This window comes from Geotrypetes seraphini, chromosome 4 (assembly GCF_902459505.1).
Source record: "Geotrypetes seraphini chromosome 4, aGeoSer1.1, whole genome shotgun sequence".
Lineage (NCBI taxonomy): Eukaryota > Metazoa > Chordata > Amphibia > Gymnophiona > Dermophiidae > Geotrypetes > Geotrypetes seraphini.
The window spans coordinates 131,770,667-131,795,718 of record NC_047087.1 but is presented as its reverse complement, the minus strand read 5'-3'; the positions used below and the strand labels follow the sequence as shown (position 1 = coordinate 131,795,718).

The following is a 25,052-nucleotide window of genomic DNA, read 5'->3' as shown; positions in this document are numbered from 1 at the left end:
CCTTTTTTTTGTTTGTTAATGGGCACAGATGCTGTGCATGTTACACACGCACAATATCTGCCCCATTAAAAAAAAAAAAGCTTACCTGGATTTGGGGTGTGGAGGGGATTCTTGGTTTTCCACTAATAATATATTTATGAATGACATAAGATATTATTTTCATGTGGTATATTTTATTTGTATATGAATTTGGGAGGAGGGTAGGGGTTAAATCTTCTTGTTGTATGATATTGTAGATTTTCAAGTGATGTTGTACTATAATTGTTTGATATTTACTGTACACTTGATGTAAGTTATAAAATGAATAAAGAAATTAAAAAAAAAAGAAAAAAAGCACTCCCCCACTGATGACGGTCCTCCCCGCGAACTAGCACTGCAAACAGTACCCCCTCCCCTGCAGTGAAAACGGCAGGAAGAATGCCCTCTTCCTTCTGCCGTGCCGACCCCACCCCTGCGAAAGAAAATTGGCAGGAGGAATGCCTACTTCTGCCAATGAAGCCCCTCCCCGAACCATCCCCTACCCTCCCCCCCAAAAAAAGGCAGGAGGGAAGCCCATTCCCTCCTGCCACCGGATGCTCCCCTGAACCCCCACCCCAGTTCCTTTTAGCGTTGGAAAGAGGAGGGAGGCACAGTCCCTCCTCTTTTGAGGACCGCAGATCCTAACTAGCAGGTCTTCCTTCCTCTGTGCATCATGTGATGCATGAGGAGGGGCCTAAGACCCTGATTGACTCAGACACCTAAGGTCCCTCCAAGGAGGAGGGACTTTAGGTGTCTGAGTCAGTCAGAGCCTTGAACTCATCCCTGTGCATCACATGATGCCCCGAGGAGGGAAGGCCTGCCATTTAAGATTGTTGAATCTTGAAGGAGGAGGGACCCTCCTCTTCCAGTGCTAAAAGATATGAGGGGTCGGGGGGAGCATTCGGTGGCAATAGGGAGTGGGCATCCCTTCTGCCTTTTTTTTTGAGGGGAAGGAGAAGGAGGGGGTAGGGGATGGTTCGGGGGAGCATCGTTGGCAGGAAGGGAGTAGGCTTCGCTCCTGCCAATTTTCTTTTGCGGGTGGGGAGGGGAGACACCATATCAGGAGGGAGTGGGCTTTCCTCCTGCCAATTTTCTTTCATGGAGGGGTGGTGTCGGCATGGCAGGAGGAAGTGGGCATTCCTCCTGCCATTTTCACTGTTGCAGGGGGGGGCAGTTCACAATGCTGGTTCGTGGGGTGGGGGAGAGGGCATTTTTTTCTTTTTTTATAATGGGGCTGATATTGTGCATGCTTTTTTTTTTTTTGAGATCACTAAAAGCAATCTGGTTTTTTTAGTGCATTTGGAAGCCATGTTGGAGCATCAACCACTCTACTAATTTACATGGCATTTTAATATTAATTAGCTTATTTGCATGTTTGGCTCGGGGAATGAGCGATCATGCATAAAACCAGGCGGTAAACTGTTTTCTGTATTGGATTGGCAAATGTGATCATCGCTAAAGCTGTTAAAATAGGTTAAGCGATGATCGCTGGGATTAGTGCATCTGGGCCTCAGTCTTCCTTATGCCAGAATAACAGTCATCTTCTCTCAAGGAGCTCCCTATTGAAGTGGCCAGATGTAACTTAGGGATAGAGAGGGCCCTACATCTTCAGAGATTTAGGGATTCAGCATGAAACTTGCTTTCTTAGAAGTTGATGCTATGAAAAATTTCTAATTCTGAGTTTCATGGCATTGGGTTTGTGCAGGAGACAAGTTGTTCAAGTGTGAGGAATGTGGCAAACTCTTCAGTCGGAAGGAGAGCCTGAAGCAGCATGTGTCCTACAAGCATAGCCGGAATGAGGTTAATATTTTTGCATCATTACTGTTAATTACTCTTTTCTTCAAGGCCGGCGATACTTTTTTGTTACCTTGTACAAGCAATTAGTGTGCTGTCCTTTCCAATAGAAGTGATGACAGTAGTGGAAGCCAAGGAGCATGGTGTCTATGAACCAATGCATGCTTGCTCAACACAGTGACTCTGTCTCCTGCTTATATTTCTTATTAAACAGAAAAACCTGTGAATGGGGAGGGGATAGGGCCATTGAGGGAGCCTGTGAGCTTGCTGGCTCATAGATTTCATGCCCTTTGACTGCTTTTTCCACTGAGTGAAATTGCTAGGTGTGAAGAAGGCTGCCCCCTGACTGGGACATTTAGATGTGGTGACTCAAGGTGAACAGAACCTTTTCCCTGGACCTGAATTCACCAGAGATAAAACAGCTTGAGCCCAGTTTGTTCAATATCACCAACTCCACCATCTTAAACATTAAGAAACAAACTCGTAAACAAAGTAGCATAAACTGGCACTGCAAAGTCTGCAGCACTCACATAAGAGAGCTTTGGAGGCAGGAAAAGGAGAGAAAGGGGTGAACACTGGCTCTAGTCACCACTTCTAAACTACTGCAGTCTGTTCCAGAGCTGGTTACACATCTGCCTCTTGTTTGATTCTGTGTGTAGTGGGCCTAAAGTCTGCAGTTGAGAGCCCTCATTTATTTTTCACAGAACTTTCAAATGATGATGTAGTGGAGGATCAGTCCATTGCAGCCTCAGCTATACCCTGTTCCATTGCCTTCTTTCCTCCACTTGCTCTTTTGCTCCTCAGTTTCTATCAGTCCTGGTCAGTTATCCCTTCTGCCTGCTACTCATTTGATCCTTTTCGCCCCCTTTGCCCACACCTCCTCCAGGTTATTTCCTCTCCACCACTTCTCTCCTTTTTTGATCTGTTGTCTCCCTTCTGCCCACTTTGTCACCTATTTGACCCATCCCCCATCAACTGAAATAGAGGCTTATCCAGTCTCCTTTTTGAGAAACTAGCTCCTTTTCTGCCACAGTCCTCCATCCTCTCTCATACGCTGTGCTTTTTCTCTCTTCTTCCTCTTCTCTCATTCCTAAATTCCTTCTTTCTATTACTTTCCCTTCACTGTTTCCTCTCTTTTTCTTTTTTGTGATGCTCTTTCCCCTCTTTTTTCCTTGCCTTTTCTCTGTTATATGAGCTGACACTGAACTGAAAGATCACTGAGATGACAGAACTTAGTAATTTCCTTTTAATCCCAGCAGTTCCCCAGAAGCTTTTGTTTATAAACCTTTCATACGCTGAAAGATTAGAGAAACTGGAGCTCTTTTCCCTGGAAAAGCGGAGACTTAGAGGGGACATGATAGAGACTTACAAGATCATGAAGGGCATAGAGAAAGTGGAGAGAGACAGATTCTTCAAACTTTCGAAAACTACAAGAATGAGAGGGCATTCGGAAAAATTAAAAGGGGACAGATTCAGAACCAATGCTAGGAAGTTCTTCTTCACCCAAAGGGTGCTGGACACCTGGAATGCGCTTCCAGAGGGTGTGATAGGACAGAGTACAATATTGGGTTTTAAGAAGGGATTGGATGATTTCCTGAAGAAAAAGGGGATAGAAGGGTATAGATAATAATAATTATAATAACTTTATTTTTGTATACCGCTATACCACAAACAGTTCAAAGCGGTTTACAGGGAAGAGACTGTACATATACAGCGAAGATACAGAGAGTAATTGTCAAGTGTATTGGTAACCAGTTTTCAATTACAAGGAGGGACAGGAAATGGTTAGAAGTTAGAGATGGTTAGAGTTTGGTAGTTTGGCCGGGAGGGAAGGGGGTTAGAGAAATTTATCAAAAAGAGATTTCCTGAAGGATAGGTAGGATGGAGCATATGAAATGAGGGTGATCAGGCAATCATTCCATCTCCCAGCTTGGAATGAGAGAGTTTTGTCAAGGAATCTTTTGTAGATACATCACTTTGGAGAGGAGTAGGCAAACAGGTAGGCATTGCATGTGCAGTTGGTGCCTGGAAGCACAAAGTGTTGTGATAGGTATATCGGGGATGAGCCAGTTAAGGTTTTGAAGTAGAGGCAGTCGAATTTGAAGATGACCCTTGCTTCTATTGGTAACCAGTGAAGTTTTCTTTAGAAAGGATTAATATGGTCTGACTTTTTGAGGCCATAGATGAGGCGGACGGCGGGGTTCTGAATGATTCTCAGGCGTTTGATGGTTTTCTTGTAGAAACCCAAATATATGATATTACAGTAGGCCAGGGTGCTTAAGATTAGGGATTGGACCAGCAATCTGAAGGAGGGGAAGTCGAAGTAATGTTTGTAGTACGGAGTTTCCAAAGGGTGGAAAAGCATTTTTTGACTTGGGCATTGGTATGGTCTTCGAAAGTGAGGCAGGATGATTCCGAGAATTTTAATGGTGGAATTGATTGGATAAGTTAGCCCGTTAAGTTGCAGAGTGGTGGTCGTTAATTTGTGGTTGGGACTTGCAAGGAAAAACTTGATTTTTTCTAGGTTTAGTTTCAGTTTGAACCGTGTGGTCCAGTGTTCAACCATGGTAAGTATAGATGAGATGTGTTGTTCTGTCTCTTGGGACAGTGAAGTAATAGGGATGATGATAGTAATGTCATCTGCATAAATGTAGGATTTCACATTTCGGTCCGATAACATGTGACCCACTGATACCATGTAGATATTGAACAGAGAAGGAGATAGTGGGGAGCCTTGGGGAACTCCACAGGGGTTGCTCCAAGTATGGGAGAAGTTTCCATCATTGTGGACTTGGTAGGTGTGATTTTTTAGGAAGCCTGTGAGCCAAGTTAGTATCTGTCCCGAAATGCCAATAGAGTTGAGGCAACTAAGCAGTATCTATTGGTCTACAAGGTCGAATGCACTGCTAAGGTCAAACTGGAGTAGTAGTGCGCCATTTCCCAGAGAGAATAATTGGAGGAGGTGGTCGGTTAGTGAGGCTAGGACGGTTTCCGTGCTGTAGTTAGTGCGGAATCCTGACTGGGAGTCATGAAGAATGTTAAACTTCTCTAGGTATGGCATGAGGTCCTGATTAACAAGACCTTCCATAATTTTGAGGAAGAAAGGTATGTTGGCAATGGGTCTGTAGTTGGTGGCCGAAGAGAGTGGTTCTTTGGGATTTTTGATAATTGGAGACACGAGGATGTGAGCGGGTTCCAGCGGGAAGTAACTGGTTGACAAGCAGAGGGTGACCCAGTTGAAGAGTTCGGCTTTGAAGGGGAGGGGGGCTGCTTTCATGATGGGAAGTGGGCAGCTATCTAGTAGGCAGTTGGATTTTGAGTATTTAGAGTATAGCTTAAGGAATAGGTTCCAATCAGGGTTTTTGAAGTGATTCCAGGTCATGTCGGCAGTTGAACCTTTATGTTCTAGGGTGGGTAGGTAGATTGATGGGCTGGAGCTTGTTGTTGTGAGAGATGTCATCAAGTTATGAATTTTCTTGGTGAAGTGGTCGGCTAGATTTGTCGGAGAGGGTGGTAGTTCTGTGGGGGAGCTTTTATGTGGGTCGATGTCAAATAAGGAGTTGACTATACTGAAGAGTTTTTTTGCTGTTCAGGAATGGGGTGTTGATTGATTGGGAGTAGTATTTGCAGCGCTTTTCTTTGATCAATCTTTTGTACTCTATAACTTTTATTCGCCAGGAGGATTACTATACAGGTCCTGGACCTGATGGGCCGCTGTGTGAGCGGAATGCTGGGCATGATGGACCTATGGTCTGACCCAGCAGAGGCACTGCTTATGTTCTTATGACCCACTGATCTGTTGTAATCTGTTCCCAAACTGAGAAGGAATGAGTTAGCCGCCCCCCCACTGGAAGACTGTCAAAAACTAGGAGTAGTCTTGAGTGCAGGGAGTTGTGAGATGGCCGGCTGTTTACGATCTCTAAAATGTTGTCTTGGTGTATACTGAGAAGGCTGAGAACGCTGCAAGGGAGTTTGTTATAAGGAGTGCATCGTCTTTTTGGATAGCATTGCTGGAAGAACTGTTGCTGATATGTTCTACGGAAGAGAAAAGTAGAAGAAGGACGACGAAATTGGTTAGACTGATCCGAAGAATGTGCTGAAATTTCCCGTCTGGCTCAGGAGTCTTCCTTAAGTTGTGAGTCTTTTACCTTTGCACCAAATAAACTGTCTCCTAGACAGGGAGCATCCGCTAGCCTGTTATGAAGATCTTCTCTAAGGTTAGCCGCTTTTAGTCATGTGGTGCGTCTGGCCACTATAGCCACTGCCACCGTTCTGGTTATTATATCATAGGCATCATAATTTGTCTTGATTAAGTGGTAAGTGGATTCTTGAAGAGCACCATGTAACTTGGGAATGGACTCAGATGAAGCCGATTCCAACTGCTGCAAGATTGAATGCTGAAAATGTAAAATCTGAAGCTGATGGACCATGATCTTTGCCGAGAGCATAGAGCCCTGGTAGACTTTACATCCATTAGAGTCTAAGAGACGACAGTCCTTTCCAGGTGGAGCATTAGTAGGAGTTTTGAAGCCTTGCATTTCTTAATGGCTGTCTCCGAAACCATAGAATGGTGAGGAAGCTGAAGGACATCTTGTCCAGGTGCCTTCTGTACCTTGTATTTGATCTCCTGGCGCTTGGAATCCATGGATACCAACCATGGTTTTTGCCATTTATCTAGCTGTGGATCCTGCAATGACTTCTCTTACTGGAGACTTACAGGACTGAAGGATAGTTTGAAAATCCTTACTACCTGAGTGAGTGGTATCTGGACTAAAACTTAGAAGAGAAGATACCTTATGTAAAAACTTTGGGTAGAAGTGCTCCTCTGTGACAGCCGACTGAGGAAGGGACAACTCAGGTTGGTCCGAATCCGCTGCCAAATGTTCCTGTTGGTCTGGCCATTCTCTGGGAGATGAAGGACCCTGGGTTGGAGAGGAACAAATGGGAGTACCAGGACACCAATCCAGATGTGGTGCTATGTCAACTTCAGGTTGTGAGGGTAGAAGTTCTACACAGCCAGGTCATTGCTGAGGCTCCAAAACAGGCAGTGGGGATGCAGGATCTGGATGCTGAAAAAATGCTGCACTATCCTGCATAAATCTTTGAAAAAGCATGAATAAATCTGACATGGGCTGAAAAGACTGAGGAGAAGGAGAGCCTGGAACTGAAGGGGCAAGAGCCATTCGTTTAGGAGGTACCTGTGAAGTGTTCAGATTTTTTGATTTAAGTTTTACCTGCTTGGCTGAAGGAAAATCCTGTGGAGATAATAGGGGAGAGGACCTCGAAGCCGAAACAGGGCTCGCAGGAACTCTCTCAATCAAAGCCGTCTGCAAGGAACTGGTTCCTGAGGTACTTTTGGAGGGACGGTGGAGAGGGAGTGTCCAGCCTCTGTAATGTCGGCAGGTTTTCATCTTCTGCAGTGTCTCCGGTGCTGATACTTTTTTATCTGTCAGCTGTGGCGGTTTGACGCTACCCTCCCCCGTCAGAACCAAAGCAGGGCCCTGAGGGGAGAAAGCTAGAGAAATCTGTTGCCGGCTTTTTCTCCGTGCCGGCACAGAGCAGCATCGAAGGGGTACTGACTGACATCAAGCCGGCAGGAGTCTTCTTGTTCCTAGTTACCGCTGTCTGTATAAATTAAAACGAACGGAGAAAAGTTTGAGCAAAAAACAGACTTGCTCACTGTTGCTATGTTTGAAGTTTCTTTATCTATTTATTTAATTATTGTTTTTAAAGTAGAGAAAAATACTTGTGGTTTGTTAGAGAATAAGAAATTTGGTTTCCTGCCAGTGTTTGCCATACTCTGAGGCAAGTCCGCTTTTTTTTTTTTTTTTTTTTACTATGCCCTAAGGGCTAGGAAGCAAAGCTTTCCTGTAAAAATAAATCTTATTAGTTTCTTTTTTTTTTTCTTGACAGAAGGGGGGAGAGCTGCGACTGAATAGGAGCAGGTCAGAAAAAAAACTACCAAGAGGAGGGGAGGGGACTCGAGGACCAGGGCTCCTGCACATGCTCAGTAAACTTAAAAGCTTACTATAGCTAGGGGAGGGCACCGATGCAGTAGGCTCAGTCGGAGACTTCAACATCAAGTGGGGCTGCATATCCCCTGCCTGTCTCCGGAGAATATTTTATATCTTTGGACCACGTGGCACTTAGTACTCATTAACTTTTCATGAAAGGCCCCTTGGGGAGTAATTCTATAATAAGTTGCCCAAGCTTGACTTCAGTCCCAGGCAAGATGGTAGAAGCACTGATAAAAGACAACATCAGTGAGCACATAGAGAAAAATGGACAACTGAAAGCGAGCCAACATGGCTTCTGCAAGGGAAGATCATGTCAAACACTGCACTTCTTTGAAGGGATAAACAGCCAGATGGACAAAGGGGAGCCTATAGACATCGTTTATCTCGATTTCCAAAAAGCCTTTGACAAGGTACCTCATGAGCGACTACTTAGAAAATTGTGGAACCATGGGGTGGAAGGGGACGTATACAGATGGATTAAACACTGGTTGGAAGGCAGGAAGCAAAGGGTTGGAGTGAAGGGCCACTACTCAGACTGGAGAAGGGTTACGAGCGGTGTTCCGCAGGGGTCGGTGCTCGGACCGCTACTGTTCAATGTATTCATAAATGACCTGGAAAAGGGGACGAAGTGTGAAGTTATAAAGTTTGCGGATAACACCAAACTCTGTAGCAGGGTTAGAACAGCGGAAGAATGTGAAGACCTACAAAGGGACCTAAACAAACTGGAAGAGTGGGCAAATAAATGGCAAATGAACTTCAATATAGAGAAATGCAAAGTAATGCATATAGGGAAGAAGAATCCGATGTTCAGTTACAAAATGGGGGGATCAGTGCTAGGGGAAAGTAACCTTGAAAAAGACTTGGGTGTGCTGGTGGATGCAACAATGAAATCAACTGCACAATGTGCAGCAGCCTCAAAGAAAGCGAACATAATGTTGGGTATTATTAAGAGGGGAATTACGACCAGGACGAAGGAAGTCATCACGCTGTATCGCTCAATGGTGCGCCCGCATCTGGAGTACTGTGTCCAATTTTGGTCACCGTACCTCAAGAAGGACATGGCATTGCTTGAGAGGGTTCAGAGGAGAGCGACGAAAATGGTAAAAGGGATGGAGAACCTTTCTTACGCAGACCGGTTGGAAAGGCTGGGGCTCTTCTCCCTGGAAAAGCGGAGACTCAGAGGAGACATGATAGAGACTTTCAAGATCATGAAAGGTATAGAGAAGGTGGAAAGGGACAGATTCTTCAGCCTATTGGGAACCACAAGAACAAGGGGGCACTCAGAGAAATTGAAAAGGGACAGGTTTAGAACCAATGCTAGGAAATTCTTTTTCACTCAAAGGGTGGTGGACACCTGGAATGCGCTTCCAGAGGCTGTAATAGGACAGAGTACCCTACCGGGCTTCAAGGAAGGATTGGATAAATTCCTGAAGGACACGGGGGTTGAGGGATACAGATAGAGGTAGAGATAAGTTATGAAAGGGCTTACAGGGAAGGACAAGGGGATTAAAAGGGCTTAGACACCGGTCACCTTACAGGTCATGGACCTGATGGGCCGCCGCGGGAGCGGACTGCTGGGCGCTATGGACCTCTGGTCTGACCCAGTGGAGGCAACTTCTTATGTTCTTATGTTTGGTGCTTACTTTCCATGGGATGTGAGCCTATCCTATAAGAACACTTATGCTAATGTAAAGTGATATCAACATGCCTACATTTGAATGAACATAGTTATACCAGGTCTGTAGCTGACATAAATATGAGTGCCTAAGTGTGACATTTTAGGTGCTTAAATAGCAGTATTCTGTAAACTAAGTGAATAAATATTGGTCCTGCCTATACCTCTCTTGTGAGCACTCAAAGCTTTTTGTGCACTAAGATTATAGTCTAGCATTAAACGAGCAGCTGCCATTTATATGGGGGATGGGATTTTATATACCACCTTTTCTGTGGTTACAGACAAAATCATTTACATATTATACAAGTACCGTATTTTTCGCTCTATAAGACGCACTTTTTGCCCCCCCAAAAGTGGGTGGAAATAAGGCTGCGTCTTATAGACCGAATACTAACTAACCCCTCCCCTACCTTAATTCCTCCGACAGTCCAGCGCTGTAGGGCAGGAGCTTTCCGCCTCATGCCCTTCCCTCTGGCTTTCTCGGCAGTAGCAGAGTCGGAGCATCAAGAAGGCAGGCACGAGTTTTTCTCTTCCTGCCTTATCCCGTGCCACTTTGTGAATGGTGGTCCAGCACAGTAGGGCAGGAGCTTTCAGCCTCCTGCTTTCTCCCAAGCGGTAGCAGCAGAGTCAGAGCGGCAAGAAGGCATGTGCGAGTTTTTTGCTTCCTGCCTTGTCCCACACCACTCTATGGATGGCTGCCCCAGTTCTCGCCATTCACAGAACGGCGCAGGACAAGGCAGGAGGCGAAAAACTCACGCCTGCCTTCTGGCCGCTGCTGCTCGGGAGAAAGTAGGAGGCTGAAAGCTCTTGTCCTACAGTGCTGGATCGCCATTCACGGAGCGGCACGGGTTCAGAATGTTTGTTTCTTGTTTTCCTCTTCTAAATCTAGGGTGCGTCTTATGGAGTGAAAAATACAGGTACTTATTTTGAACCTTGGGCAATGGAACGTTGAGTGCATTAGTGTAAGTTTGTGCATCTGGATGGCAGTATTCTGTAAATTTAAGCAAGCAAATGATGCTTAAATTTAGGCAGCCTATTATAGAAAAAGGGGGTTACAGTCAGGCTTTTGTTTTGTTTTGTTTTTTGTTAACTTGCTCAGCAGGACTCAAATACAATAATGCAGCCCTAAAAGTAATATTAAAACATAAACCAAACAACAAAAATTGAGTCTTAATGCTACCTCAGGGCTGGTACTGCTTTCTGGACTTTTCTTCCACTTCTCTGATTGTGTCTCCTGTTTTGAATCCCACAGATTGATAGTGATTACATCTACAGGTGTGCAGTTTGTGAGAAGGCTTTTCGCATTGAAAGTTCTTTGGAATTCCATAACTGCAGAACAGGTAATCCTTAGACTGGAGAAGAGCAAGCAGCAGGGGTGCACTAAAGGCACTTACAGGAGGGGACCCCTCTCTGACTCTTTCCCTAGGTTCTAATATACTGACTATATTTAGAGGTTCTAATTTACTGACTATATTTAGAGGTCAGTTTTTAAAGAACTGCTGGGTGGGGAAGATAAGTCACTAATTTTACTCAATTGTTCAAGTTTTCAGTCGTATCTAACTGGCTAGAAAATGTATGTAAATTTAGCTGGCTAGATGTAGCATGGCTGTTATATGGCTAGGGTAGCTGCTTAATTCTAGCTAAGTGGAGGGTAATTCTATAACAAGGCACCTAGGATAAGAGGATAAGCATCTACTTCTAGCCAGTTCTTTAAAGAAAGTGGCAGAAAACATGCTTACATTTAAGATACGAAATACTCAAAGCTGTGCCTGTGCCAAGATGTTGGTCAGAATGCATGAAGGATCTAATATTCAAATGATTTAAATAGCTAGGAGAAACTCCTGGCTATTTAAATCACATGTCTGAAGCTAACCGTGCATTTTCTGTGGCACTTAACAGATAGTGCAACTGAAAATGCCTGGTTAACACCCAAGCCCAAACTGGCTACGTTGGGGACATCTTGGGAGGTGGAGTCAGCACTTAACCAATTAAAATTAACCACATAAATAAGACCCCATAAAAGGCAGTCCAATATTTATGCAGTTTGTAAAGTGCTGAATATTGCTCTTAACCAGCTATAATTTGACTGGCTCTGTATACCTGAAAATTCAATTCTGGAGCCTAGACATGGCCTGGCATTGAATTTCCAAGTGTAAAGCTGGTGGCAGTCGGCAAAACCCTGATTGCCACCCACTGAATATTGGACCTATACTTTACCAACATATTTGCATGTTGCATCTTTGCACATGTCCACTGAGAAAGTCATACTATGATGGTGCATATCTTTCCATTTTATAAGAAATCATGAAGTGGTCAATTTTGGGCTTAATTACTAGAATACCTCTATTTATGTGTGTTCTTGCCCCCTAAAACTAGGTGGTTCCTCACAGCACTACCCCTCGGCATAGTTTTAAAAAGGTATTATGGCACGTGTATACCTTTATACACATTTGCAAGGCTTCTCATAAAATTAGTTCCCTATGTGCAGCTACACACTTTGAAAAGTAGGCATGTATTTGAATGCAAACAAAGTGCAGGCATGTTTTGGTGGAGGAGTTTGTGTGGATCACATCCTGGTTTGGAACTAACGTCGGAGAGGAAGTTCCGGGCCAGCCAGGCAGCAATTGGCTGACCTGGAACTTCCTCTCCGACGTCAGAATTGACGTCGGGTGGGGAAGGCTGATCGGCCCGGTGCTTCTGCGTTCTCTTTACGGCGTCGGGAAGCAGATAGAATGCGAAGGCAACGCGAGTCTATCACGGAGCCCGGGATGGGCTCCGCGATCGACTCGCATTGCCTTCGCGATCTTCTGGTCACCCCTGCTATAGCACAACACCATAGCAGAAAAATAGCTAAACGATGATCAGAGGAAACGATATGCAAATAATATGCATGGTTAATTTGTAGTAATGAATCGAAAGCAAGGGGAGGAATGTGTCTGGCACATGTGCACAAGAGCCACGCTTGCCACAAAACCCTTGAGCGCTTGTTCAGACAAAACCGTGTGCGAGTACACATTGACGCTGTTCTGTGCTTATAAATATGAGACTTTCAAAAATTGTTTGCATTTAACATTTTTGATTATCTCATTTAAGTGTAGAAAAACAGGACTGATCCAACTCTAGTATAGGCAGTGCAGACATCTTTGCGGTTTAGTCTGGTGGCGACTGACAGGGCAGAAGGCAATACTGTTCTGGTTCAGACCCAGGCAGTGGAGGTTGGAGAGTAAAAAGCAGAGAGTACAGGCACTGGCACAAGGATAGAATCCCACATCCCAGAATTGGCAGTACAAGTTCCAAGGTGATAATCTGTGCTTTGACTGTGTGACCGAGACCCCTGACACAGGTGTTTAATGCTGATATATGGCTCTTGTTGGGTCCATTTAATAAAGGACTTCTGATTATCCCATGCTTGATGGCCCTGTGTGCTTTTCTCTTGTGGTTTATGCTGTTTACTTTAATCCTCTCTTCATTGGCTGTATGGTGAATATGGAAGAGAAAGCGTGAAACTGTTCTCCCAGCATATCCCTCTTCCCTCGTTCTTGTGCCACCTGCCTGAGGCTCACTTCCACTTTCAAAAATATGAGCGCTGTGTTCCCCTCCCTGTGACAGACATATCCCCAAGAATACATGTACCATGTGTTGAGGAACTCTGCTTAAATTGATACATTTTGTTCATGTAGTTGTTAAATTTAACCAGTTTGAAGGCCATTTTTAAACTGATAAGATCAGATACAACACTTGATCTTAACCAAAAGGCTGAGAAGTGATAGAGGGCCATTTTTAACCAATAAGGTTTAATTAGCTGACTTATTTAGTTGAAAGGTCCATTGCAGTAGAATGTCCTACTTTTGGAGACATATCGTTTTCTATGACCTTGGAAGGGTCAATTGAAAATACATAGTTAATTGGCTTACTAGTATTTAAACCCGTTACATTAATGGGTGCTAGATTTCTCCCCGACCCAACGTCTCCCTTCTCCTCACCCGCCATCCCACCTTTCAAACTGTTATTTAAAGTCGGCAACAGCAACAGCAGCCAAATCCCTCTGGTCGGGAGCGTTTACTCTACCCCTCCTGACACGACTTCCTTTTTCATGCCTGACAATTTCAAGGTAGGAAGAGAGGGCACAGCCGGAAACGGAAAAAACGGCACTACCGGTTGAAGTTTATTTTTTAAGTTTATAGGTGCCGCGGCGGCTCCTCTCTCAATCGCTGCCTGCGTCGGAAGCCTTCTCCGACGCAGATGCGGCTCATGAGAGGAGCCGCCACAGTGGCTTTAAACTTTAAAATAAACTTCGGCCAGTAGTGCCGTTTTTCGTTGATGGAGGTCTGGGAGAGCAGGGAGGCCAGCGAATTTGTCTGCCGGCCACTGTCAAAGATAAGCGCGCATACGCACTCCTGCCTGCCACGGACCTACTGATCACAGATCAGAGATCACAGAAGCACACAGGCTAGGCATGCGCGGCTAGGGTTTTATTATATAGGATATCCTGCTTTATACAAAGCGGGTTCCAGAAAGTACTTACATAAAATTATCACCTCATATACAGTATAAACAAATCGAACAAACAAAACATCTGCTTTAAAAGGCTCTCTCATGAAATTTTTGTTTACATTGAGTGATAAGAAAGTTCAGATAGTTATGTAGTTAAGAGCAGCTCTGTGCCACACCATGGCAGTAACTGGTCTTGTGGCAGGGACCCCAGTGCTGCGCGCCCCAGACCCTGTGATAATGGACTTTGAGCCTGACCCAGTACAGATTAGTCCTACCCCTGTGCCTGGAATAGGAGCCAAGCCAGCACAGCTTAGAAAGAAGAAATATTTCTATGCTGTGCCTTTTAAGTTTGGCCCTTTAAGAAGAGACAGAAAATTACCTTGGCTTCAAGCCAGGAAGCCTCAGTGCTTTGATAGTAATTAGGGGGGAGGGGCCCAACACGTGTGAGCCCTTATCCTTAAGCAAGCTGAGCCAGAAGGGGGAGAGACGGGAGAGCCTTTTTCTCACAGGAGAGCTCAGGCAGAGGGGGAGGAGTTGGGAGAGAACATGAGAGCAGAGAGCAGCTGGGAGCTCTACAACGGAGCTGGAGATATCTTCATGGAAGAAATGCAGCCAGCTGAAAGTGAGATTGGCTTACCCCACATGGACTGGGAAAGCTGCCCAAACGTAGAGCAGATGGCTGAGACCATGGAGTTTTAATGGAACAGCCTGGAACAGGTCAGAGTTTTGTTTGTGTTTCTGAGGATTTTTTAAATGCCTGTTGCCTTGTTTAATCTGCTCTTGAGGGCTGGGAAAACCCGGGACTGAATGTTTGCCCTGCTGGGAGGAGCACCTTAGGAGAAGGGAGAGAGTATCATAGCAGAAGCTTAAGTTTGGACTTCCTATGCTGGGACAGCATGTTTCAGTTTTCTCTCCAAAATCATGTAAAGGTTTTTTTTTTTTTCTTTTCTCCCAGTGAAGAAAGCATAAGGCAGTGTTGTTAGCCCTTGTTGCCCTGAACCCTAGCTTGGGGAGAAGACCGGGACATGGCTGGGCTGTATAAAATAAAATTCCAGCTTTGCAGTTTGGCTGGTGGGCTAGTAAAAGTAAATTGGGACAGCTGACAGTGTAAGGGCCCAGTGTTTGGCAAAGAAAGAACTAAATAAACTGATAGCTTGTATGCTGGAAAGAATAAAAGAGCCTTATTGAACCCAAGGGGTGTTTGCTCCACTGATTTGGTGGGGGAGGGGAGGGGAGGAGAAGCCTTCCGTATCCAGATCCTTCAGGGGAAGGACCAGTCCGAAAAGTTTTTGTTTGTGCCTGAATTATGTTTGGACATTAGCCTAAGAATTATAATCCTGACAAATATGAGTATTTCTGAGGGTGAATGTAACCTGGATAATAAAGCAGGTTTTTCATTAAGAAATACTGAGACTGTTTGAAGTTTTCTTTTTGTTCTGAGGGAAGTTCAATTTCCAAAGCCTAGTCCAGTAGTGTGCATGGGAGGCACTGAAAGGGACCATAGTCACAGTCACACGTTGAACTCGGCCAGGCGGGGGCTGCAGGGAACCTAAGTGGGTCAGCCGGGAGTCCCCGCCACCGTCTATATGTGCTTTAAACAGTCTTTGTTGGTTTTGTTTTTACAATTTTTCTTTTATGCAATTGAAAAAAACAATACTTCCCTGCATACTACTCTCCAACAACCCAATACAGCCTTGTGTTATGTTCTTCATTACATTAGGGGTCCAAATGCTGTCACTCCAGGTGTCCACCTTTATAAACTAGGCACAATATATGTACTTATTTGCCTTCATAACCTAGGTACCCTTTTATAAAATTATTCTTAGTAGCAAAAATACCAGCTAATTTTACTCTGCTGACTGAGTGTAACTGGCTAGATTTGTGACAGAAAGATTTCATTAGAGCTGGATAAATTTTGTCTGGCTAAATTTCATCAATTTCTGCTACCAGAGTTGTTCAGTTAAATTTAGCCAGTTAGCAGTGAAAATCCACAATGAATGGCCACCCAGAGAGAGCCTCCACACACAGCTACCACTTTCCTCACTGGCTAAATTTGCACTTTAGATTTGAGCAGTCAAAATGGGATCAGGCCTGTTTCTTTGCACCATTTAGAAAATAATACAATTAAGAAAGGATCAAACTGTATAAATGTTTCACAGAGGAAGAAGAGTGTAATACTGTAATAATTTTATATTAAAATGTTTCTTCATCTCTACTCTAATTTTTTCATATGTACATCAATCACATGTCTGTAGATGACAAGAGCTTCCAGTGTGAGATGTGCTGTCGGTTCTTCTCCACAAACAGCAACCTCTCAAAGCACAAGAAGAAACATGGGGACAAGAAGTTTGCCTGCGAGATCTGTAATAAAATGTTTTATAGAAAGGATGTCATGCTGGATCACAAGCGACGGCATTTAGAGGGTGAGAGTAGAGATCTGTGCCTATCTCTGGGCACCCTAGGTTCAGGCAGTGGAATATTTAGTGGTTAGAGTTAAATGCTGAGAACCATGAAAGCCAGTGTTCAGATAACGCCTCTGCCAAGTAATGTGTCTTTGGGCAACTCACTTTCCCCTCTGTTACCTTATGTACAAACTTATAGATCAGCTTTCAGCAATGGTGATCACAATTTTTTTAAATTCTGTCCTTGGTTGTTTAATAAAATGCCTATATTTAAGGCTATTAAACAGATAGGTGGTGGTGATGAATATACATAGAATGTGATCACCACAATATTCAGCCACTAGGGATAGATTTATAGAGTTCTGAGTGTACTTTTGTGAAATGTCACATAAAATTATTACATGCACATAAGTACACATAAAGGATAACTCTATAAACAGGTGCCTAGACTTGTTTGCCACTTATGCGCTTCAGAGATGCCAGTAATTGGCAGTTACACATGTATGTGAACTGGGAGATGTTCTATAACAGTGTTTTTCAACCTTTTTACACCCGTGGACCGGCAGAAATAAAAGATTTATTTTGTGGACCGGCAAACTACTAGGCAAAAATTTAAAAACCCCGTTTCTGCCCCATCTCCGCGAGCTCGGCCCCCGCAAATCATCTGATCCCATCCACACAAGCCTCAGTTATGATTTTATATTGAATGTATTTTATTAAGGTATAAAAAGAAACAATATTCTGTACAATAGTCATTTTATAAATACAAATAATACAGAGCAAGGTCAACAAAACCCCTGTCTTCCCTCCCCTTCACATATATCCCCTCTACTATCAAGAAAACTGAACAAGCCAAATTATTACAGAATGCTACACAGAAATATCATGCTAATAGAATACTGCAGTCACACATGACAGGAATAGTTTTAGGGGAGTGCAACTAGGGCAACTGCCCCCTGGTCAGAGAGTGCCCTAAGCCAGATGGAAGCTAAAGAAGCACTGCCTGGGCTTTGCAGTCCCCAGTTATGTCTAACACCTGCTCTAGCATGATATATATTTCAAATCTGATATATTCTAATCACAAAATAGAAATAAAATTATTTTTTTCTACCTTTTATCATCTCTGGTTTCTGCTTTCATCTTCTTTTCACTCTCTTCCTTCCAGCGTCTGCCTTCTCTGTCTCTTCAATCCAGCATCTGCCCCATCCATCCACTGTCTGTCCTCTCCCCCTTCCATATGATATCTGTCTTCTTTCTATGCCTCTCTCCCCTTTCCATCCAGCCTGCGCCCCCTCTCTCCTTTTTACATGATTCACTCCAGCCTCACTGCTCTCTTCATTTTTATCTCTCCTACACCAGATCTACCATCGTTGTCCCTCTCTGCTTATTTTTCTGCTGACCCCTTCCCATACTTTCTCATGCCCGTCTCTCCCCTTCCCTCCTCTAATCTCCATGCCAGCTGTTTCCTTCCTTTTTTCCTTCTCCCTTCCCTCCTCCTCCTGTCCAGCAGTAACTCTCTTCCCTCCCTCTCCTCCCAGCAGTATCTCTCCTTCTCCTTCACTCCAGGTCCAGTAGCAGCTGTCCCTTTTTTTCCCTTGCCCAGAAGCTTTCCAGACTCCTTTCCCTCCTCCCCTCCCAGCAGCATCTCTCCTTCTCCCTCCTTCCAGGTCCAATAGCAGCTGTCCCTTTTTTTCCCCTTGCCCAGCAGCTTCCCAGACTCCTTTCCCTCCCCCCCTCCCAGCAGCATTTCTCTTTCTCCCTCTCCAAGTCCAGTAGCAGCTGTCCCTTTTTTTTTTTTACCATGCCCAGCAGCTTCCCAGCCTCTAACAGTGGTTTTCTCCCCTCCCAGCAACTCTCCTTACTTGCCAGCGCAGCGATTCAGGAAGGCAGCCTCGGGTCCTTTGTTGGGTCGCACCGCCTCTGAGGAAAGCGGAAGTTGCATCATCAGAGGCGGCCGCAACTCAGCACAAGCCCCAAGGCTGCCTTCCTGAATCGCTGCGCTGATAAGTAAGGAGAGCCGCTGGGAGGAGAGAAAGCACACTGTAGGAGGCTCCCCATGACTACAGCTCGTCGATCTTGCCGGTCCTGCGCGGACCGGCAGGAAATTGGAGATGTTGATCTCGCAGGTCCTGCGCCGACCAGCAGGAATTTTCTACGGACCGGCACCGGTCCGTGGACCAGCGGTTGAAGAACAGTGTTCTATAAGATAGTGCATAACTCTAAGGGGATAGAATATGGGTAGGCCATGTGCATGTTGCCGAGTGATGCAAGCAAGTTATAGAATACTGTCAGTTATCCCAGGACAAACAGGCAGCATTTTCTTACACATGGATGATGTCACCGATGGAGCCCCGGTACAGACACTTAAGAAGTGAATCGGAACTTTAAGTTTAGAAAGTTCACAATCAGCCCACACCGCACATGCGCAAGTGCCTTCCCGCCCGATATAGGTGCACAGTCCCTCAGTTTTCTAGTTTCCTTAGAGCTAGAAAGATGCGTTTTTAACGGCCATTGAAAGTTTTTTCGCTTGCCTTTCCGCTCTCACGGCTTGTGACTTTTAGTCGCTTCGTATTTTTTCTTTTCTTTGCTTTTGTTGTTGTTTTGGGTTTTTTTTTTAAAAAAAAAAAAGGAGGAGAGGAAATATATATTTTTTTCCTCTTGCGGGCTTATGACCCGGTAGGGTCTTTTCACTGCTTCCATCATCGATTTATCACAAGTGGTCTTCCGTCCATGTCACACCCACTGATGGGGTTTAAGAGGTGCGGTCGCTGTGCTCGGGCTATTTCCATCACTGACCCTCACCGCTGGTGTCTCCAGTGCTTGGGACCCGAGAATTGTCCCAAATCTTGTATGCGCTGCTCCACTTTTGCAGAAAAGGACTTTGAAAAATCAAATTCTTAGCAACGTCAATTTTTCGGGGTCAGTATGGAAGCGGAGCCGACTTCATCACCGACACCGTCTCAGACCACACTGACCAAGACGACACCGCAGACCGCACATGTCACCATCGGATCCACCCTCTTCAACTCCAGTGTCACAGTACACCATAGCTTTGGGTAAGCCGGCTAAGAAGCCTTCCCCTACCCCCTCCGGGATGCAGGTCAAAGCTGCATTGAGCAAAGTCATGCCGACCTCGCAAAAGTCTTGTAAGCGCTCGGCTCTGATCCCGGTGAGTGGCTGTTCATCGGCCTACTCATCCCCAGACCAAGTTGCGGCACCAAAGGTACAAGCTAAAGAGCAAATGTATCGGTGCTTTTCCTAAAGCAAAAAATTGATAAATTGCTTCAGGAAGAACTAGGGGAGCATTTTCAAATGTTGGTACCATCTCAGCTTGCGCAGCTGTCGATGCCGACTCTCCCAGTGCCGGTCCAGTCTGAGTTGACCACAACACCGACCACACCTGGTACCGATACTCCCTCGGTACGGAAGTCCTTGGCACGGGAGTCGAGCAAGACATAGCACCCACTCCACCCAGATGTCTCGGGAGCCTACTCCGGCACAGTCAGGGAAGGTTTCACACAAGTCAAACATATTGAACCTTCCGCACCGAGCTGTCGACACCGTATCCAACATACTTCCTCCATCAAGGATTCTGATCTGTTTGGTGACTCTGATCCGGTGCTATCATCTACCACCGAGGAGAACTCATCAGATTCATCTTCACATCGCTCTTCTACTTGAGCTTCTTCTCCTGAAAACATTTCTTTCTCCAAATTCCTCCGCCAGATGAGTAAAGCTCTGGATATTTCTTTGCAAGTGGACTCTAAGAATATTTGGAAACCTTAGATTACCTCCTAAGGATATGTTGAAGCTGCCTCTTCATGCCATCTTAAGCTACACTTTTTTCAAGAATTTAGAGACTCCACTTTCTATACCTGTTGCTCCTAAGATATTGGAATCTCTCTATAAGGTGGAGCCTCTTCCCAGCTTTGACAAGCCTCAATTACCACATGAATCACTGGTGGTGGAATCTATTCTTTAAAAATCTTCTGGAGCTAGTGTTAATGCTGCCGTTCCTCCCATCTGGGAGGGACGAACAATGGATAAATTTGGTAGACGTCTCTACCAAAATTCGATGCTATTTGAAACATTTGATCAAACAGTTTTCATCCTTCACCAAATACATACCTTCATGAAAGACCAAGTCCTTTCAGACTCTTTGTTTCCAGTGCCTTCCAGCTCCGAAAGTATATGGTCAGGTCCACCTATGATACTTTAGAGCTTACTTCTTGGGCAGCAGCAGTGTCGGTAGCTATCCTACATCTTGCGTGGTTATGGGTTTCCAACCTGGACATTAATCACCAAGACCGTCTGGCCAATGCTTCCTGTCGATGGGATGAGCTTTTTGGTGACTCTACCGACACTGCCACACAGAAGCTCTCTGCCCATGAGACCAGATGGGATACGTTGGTGAAACCAAAAAAGATACCTCAGGCCCCTCGAACTTTTAAGCTTGCTTCTACTTACCAACGTCGGTTTGCTGCTAAAACTCCTGCTTCTCCACCACCTAGAAGGCAGAAGCAGCAACAGCAGCGTCAACCACCCAAACACAACCGGCTGCTCAACAGAAACCTCAGCAGCCTTTTCGATGTGTTCCTTATGAGCATAGCCAAAGTTCACATTTTCCATCCTCTGCCACAGCCTATAGGGGGGTGCTTTCAGCTTTACATCAGTCGTTGGGTGCTCATCACCTCTGATCTCTGGGTGTTAAACATCATTCGTCAGGGTTACATTCTTCATTTCCAAACCCTTCTTCCGAATCATCCACCAAGAGAGTCTGCTTCAAACCCTGCACAGTCTTCTCTTCTCCAGGAGGTTCAGTCCCTGCTTCTTCTCAATGCCATCGAAGAAGTTCCTAGCTCTCAACTCAACCAGGGATTCTACTCCCGCTATTTCTTAGTTCCAAAGAAGAAGGGAGGACTGTAGCCCATTCTGGACCTCAGAAACCTCAACAAATGTCAAGGAGAAATTCCGGATGCTCTCTCTTGATCAGAACGAATGGCTATGCTCGCTGGATCTCAAGGAAGCCTATACTCTCATACCTATCCATCCGATTTTCAAAATATACCTCCGCTTTCAAGTGAATCAGCGTCATTACCAATACAAAGTACTTCCGTTCAGCCTGGCATCTTCACCCAGGATCTTTACGAAGTGCTTGATTATGGTAGCAGGAGCACTCCGATCTCACAGTCTTCAGGTTTTTCCTTACCTGGACGACTGGTTGATAAGGCTTCATCATCTTAGGAAGTAGAACTGGCAACAACTCAAACCATCTCTTTCCTTCAAGTTTTGGGCTTCGAGATCAGTTTCTCCAAATTGTCTCTGCAACCGAATCAACGTCTTCAGTTAATTGGAGCCATTCTCGATACTACTCTCATGAGGGTGTTTCTTCCTCAAGATCACCTAACCGCTCTACTTTATCTATGCCAGCAGATGTTTCATCTCTAATCAATCTCTGCGAGGTGCCTGATGGTTCTACTAGGCCACATGGCCTCCACAGTTCATGTGATACCACTTGCAAGGCTACATCTTCGCACTCCTCAGTGGGCCCTCACTTCTCAGTAGTCTCAGGCAACAGATCGTCTTTCACAGCATATCTCTGTAGTATCATCTCTTCTACAGTCACTCCACTGGTGGATGATTTCCTGCAATCTCTCCAGAGGTCTACTTTTCCATCTACCGCCTCATCAACGGGTGTTCACAACGGATGCTTCCCCGTACGCCTGGGGGGAGGTGGTACACCTGAACGGTCTTCAAACGCAGGGCCATTGGACTTCCAAAGAACGCAAATTTCACATCAATTTGCTAGAGCTCAGAGCGATGTACTATGCAATGAAAGCTTTCCAACATCTTCTGAGTGATCAAGTCCTCCTCCTTTGCACAGACAATCAAGTAGCAATGTACTACATAAACAAGCAAGGAGTCACGGGCTCTCTTCCACTTTGTCAGAAAGCTCAGAAGATCTGGCTTTGGGCGAAGGCCCGCAACCTTTTCCTGAGAGCAGTCTACATACAAGGTGAGCAGAATTCCTTGGCAGACAACCTCAGCAGAATTCTTCAGCCTCAAGAAACGACACTCAGATCGTCAGTTCTCCAGTCCATTTTTGTACAGTGCGGCACTACTCAAGTTGACTTGTTTGCAGCTCCCCACAATCACAAGTTGCCCTAGTTCTGCTCCAGACTTTACTCACCCCACCATCTGGAAGCAGATGCGCTTCTACTGGACTGGATGCAAATGTTTCTCTATGCGTTTCCTCCCACTCCTCTCATCTTGAAAACTCTTTTCAAACTCAAACAGAAATCAGCCACCATGATCCTCATAGCTCCTCGGTGGCCCAGACAGCATTGGTTCTCCCTTCTACTTCAACTCAGCACCAGGGAGCCCATTCTTCTTACAATTTTTCCTTCTCTGCTTACACAGAATCAAGGGGCTCTTTTTCATCCCAACCTACACTTGTTACACCTGACAGCTTGGTATCTCTCAGGCTGAACTCAGCTGAATTACATCTCTCAGCCTGTTCGCACTATTATCGACACCTCCAAGAAACCGGCTACTCAACATTGTTATCAACAAAAGTGGACTCGGTTTTCTTCCTGGTGTCTACTTCATCATCATCACCATCACGATCCAACTTCTTTATCAGTTGATCTTGTTTTCGACTATTTGCTCCATCTCTCGGACTCTGGGCTCAAGTCAACTTCTCTAAGAGTCCTCAGTGCTATTACAGCTTTTCATGTTCCAGTCGAGGGTAAACCTCTCACAGCTCATCCTTTGGTCTCTAGATTCATGAAGGGTCTTTGCAATGTAAAACAACCTCTCAAACCTCCTCCACTAGTCTGGGACCTTAATGTGGTTCTTTCCAAGTTGATGAAACCACCATTTGAACCACTGGCTACAGCTCATCTAAAGTTTCTTATCTGGAAAGTTATTTTTCTTATCTCCCTCACTTCTGCCAGAAGAGTCAGTGAGTTGCAGGCGTTGGTGGCAGACCCACCCTTCACAGTTTTTCACCATGATAAAATGGTTCTCGGCACACATCCAAAGTTTCTACCGAAAATGGTCACGGAATTCCATCTCAATCAGTCAATTGTACTTCCAGTTTTTTTCCCTAAGCCTCATTCTCATGCAGGAGAAACGGCATTGCACACTCTAGATTGTAAACGGGCTTTGGCCTATTATATCGACAGGACAAAGCTTTATCCCAGGACAAGCAGGCAGATATTCTCACTAGTGGGTGATGTCATCTGACAGAGCCCCGATACGGACATCTTGCAAGCATGTCTTGCTTGAAGAAACTCAGAAGTTTCGAGATGCCTGCACCGCGCATGCGCCAGTGCCTTCCCGCCCGATGCTCCGGGCGTGTCTCCTCAGTTCTTTTTCTTCCGCGGAGCTGAGAAGTCTATCTTCAATTTGCGCCCGTTGTATCTCTTTTTTGCCTTCTTTTTTGCCGCGGGTTGAGTTCTTTTGGCTCTCCTGTGCATTTATTTCTTTCTTTGATTTCTTTTTAAAAAAAAAATAAAATTTTCCTTCCGATACCGGGTCGGCCACGTGGCTGGGGCCCCGCGCCTTCGACCTTGCGGCGGAGCTTTTCCGTCCTATGTCCCGGCCGATTACCAGTTTTAAAAAGTGTAGCAAGTGCCAGCGCGCGATTTCGCTCACGGACCCTCATCGACGCTGCTTACAATGTCTGGGACCGGATCACTTCCCGAAATCGTGCCGGCCTTGCTCCACTCCGACGGCGAGAGCGTTTAAGCGTCGCTGTCTGCTGTGGGAGTCCATGTTCAAGATGGAAGCTTCATCGGATCCTGCAGCTTCGACATCGACATCGACGGGTGCTTCGACTCCTTCGGCGAAGCCCTCTGCCTCCCCGGCTGCTTCGGGCCTCCTGAAGCCGGCATCGTTCACACCGGTTTCGGCCCCGACGTCGGCACCGGTGCCTTCATCCGTCTCCTCGGAGCAGGTATCGACCCCGACTGTTCCACCAGTGGTGCTAAAGGTGCCGAAGACTGGCAAGCAGAAGCACGCAGCACCCAAGGAGCGCGGAGACCGTGCGGAAGGGCCCCCTTTTGGTGCGGATCCCTCCATATCGGCTTCGTTGCGGTCCATCCTGGAGGCTCAGTTCGTGGAGCTCATGCAGACCATGGGGCCTCGGCTGATTGCCACCATCCAGGGTGACCTTCCAGCTTCGGCTTTGAGGGGCGGACCGCCCCTCCTCCTCCTCCTCGCCGCACGACCTCGTTGCTCGGCGAGGAGGAGCGGCGAGCGGTGTCCGGGTCCTCGAGGAGGTCCTCCGTTAGCGCTGTACCTCCTTTGGAACCAATTCCCTCGAGGAGGGCCTCCCTTAGTGATATGCCTCCCTTGGAGCCCATCCCCTCGAGAAAAGCCTCGTTTAGTGACCTGCCTCCCTTGGAACCGATTACTCCGCCCCATGACTCAGTATGGCGTCCACCTTCGGGGCCACCCAGTCCTGGGCATAGCAGGAAGCAGGACGAATTCTTCCGAACCCCCTATCAAACCTGGGCGGCGACGGGGGAGGCGCCGACTCTGCCGCCTCTGCGATCGACGGCATCGAGTCCAATCTGCTCCTTGGAGGCGTCTGACCCAGTTTCTCACAGACGGGCTCGATCCCCTTCCAGGCATCGGGAGGGGCAT

The 25,052-nt window shown here is 45.8% G+C and overlaps 1 protein-coding gene and 1 non-coding gene across 3 annotated transcripts in view; one reads left to right on the top strand and one right to left on the bottom strand.

Moving 5' to 3' along the window:
- PRDM15 (PR/SET domain 15) overlaps positions 1-25,052 on the top strand; it is a 354,917-nt gene that overhangs the window by 179,238 nt on the left and 150,627 nt on the right. For both annotated transcript variants that reach the window (XM_033942187.1, XM_033942188.1), the window contains 3 exons: positions 1,724-1,818; positions 10,757-10,844; positions 16,254-16,421. In XM_033942187.1, coding sequence (XP_033798078.1) covers positions 1,724-1,818; positions 10,757-10,844; positions 16,254-16,421 — 351 coding nt within the window. The remainder of the gene's footprint in view (positions 1-1,723; positions 1,819-10,756; positions 10,845-16,253; positions 16,422-25,052) is intronic.
- LOC117360164 lies at positions 13,078-13,272 on the bottom strand. Its single transcript, XR_004539373.1, has one exon. It is a non-coding gene; the product is annotated as a U2 spliceosomal RNA (small nuclear RNA).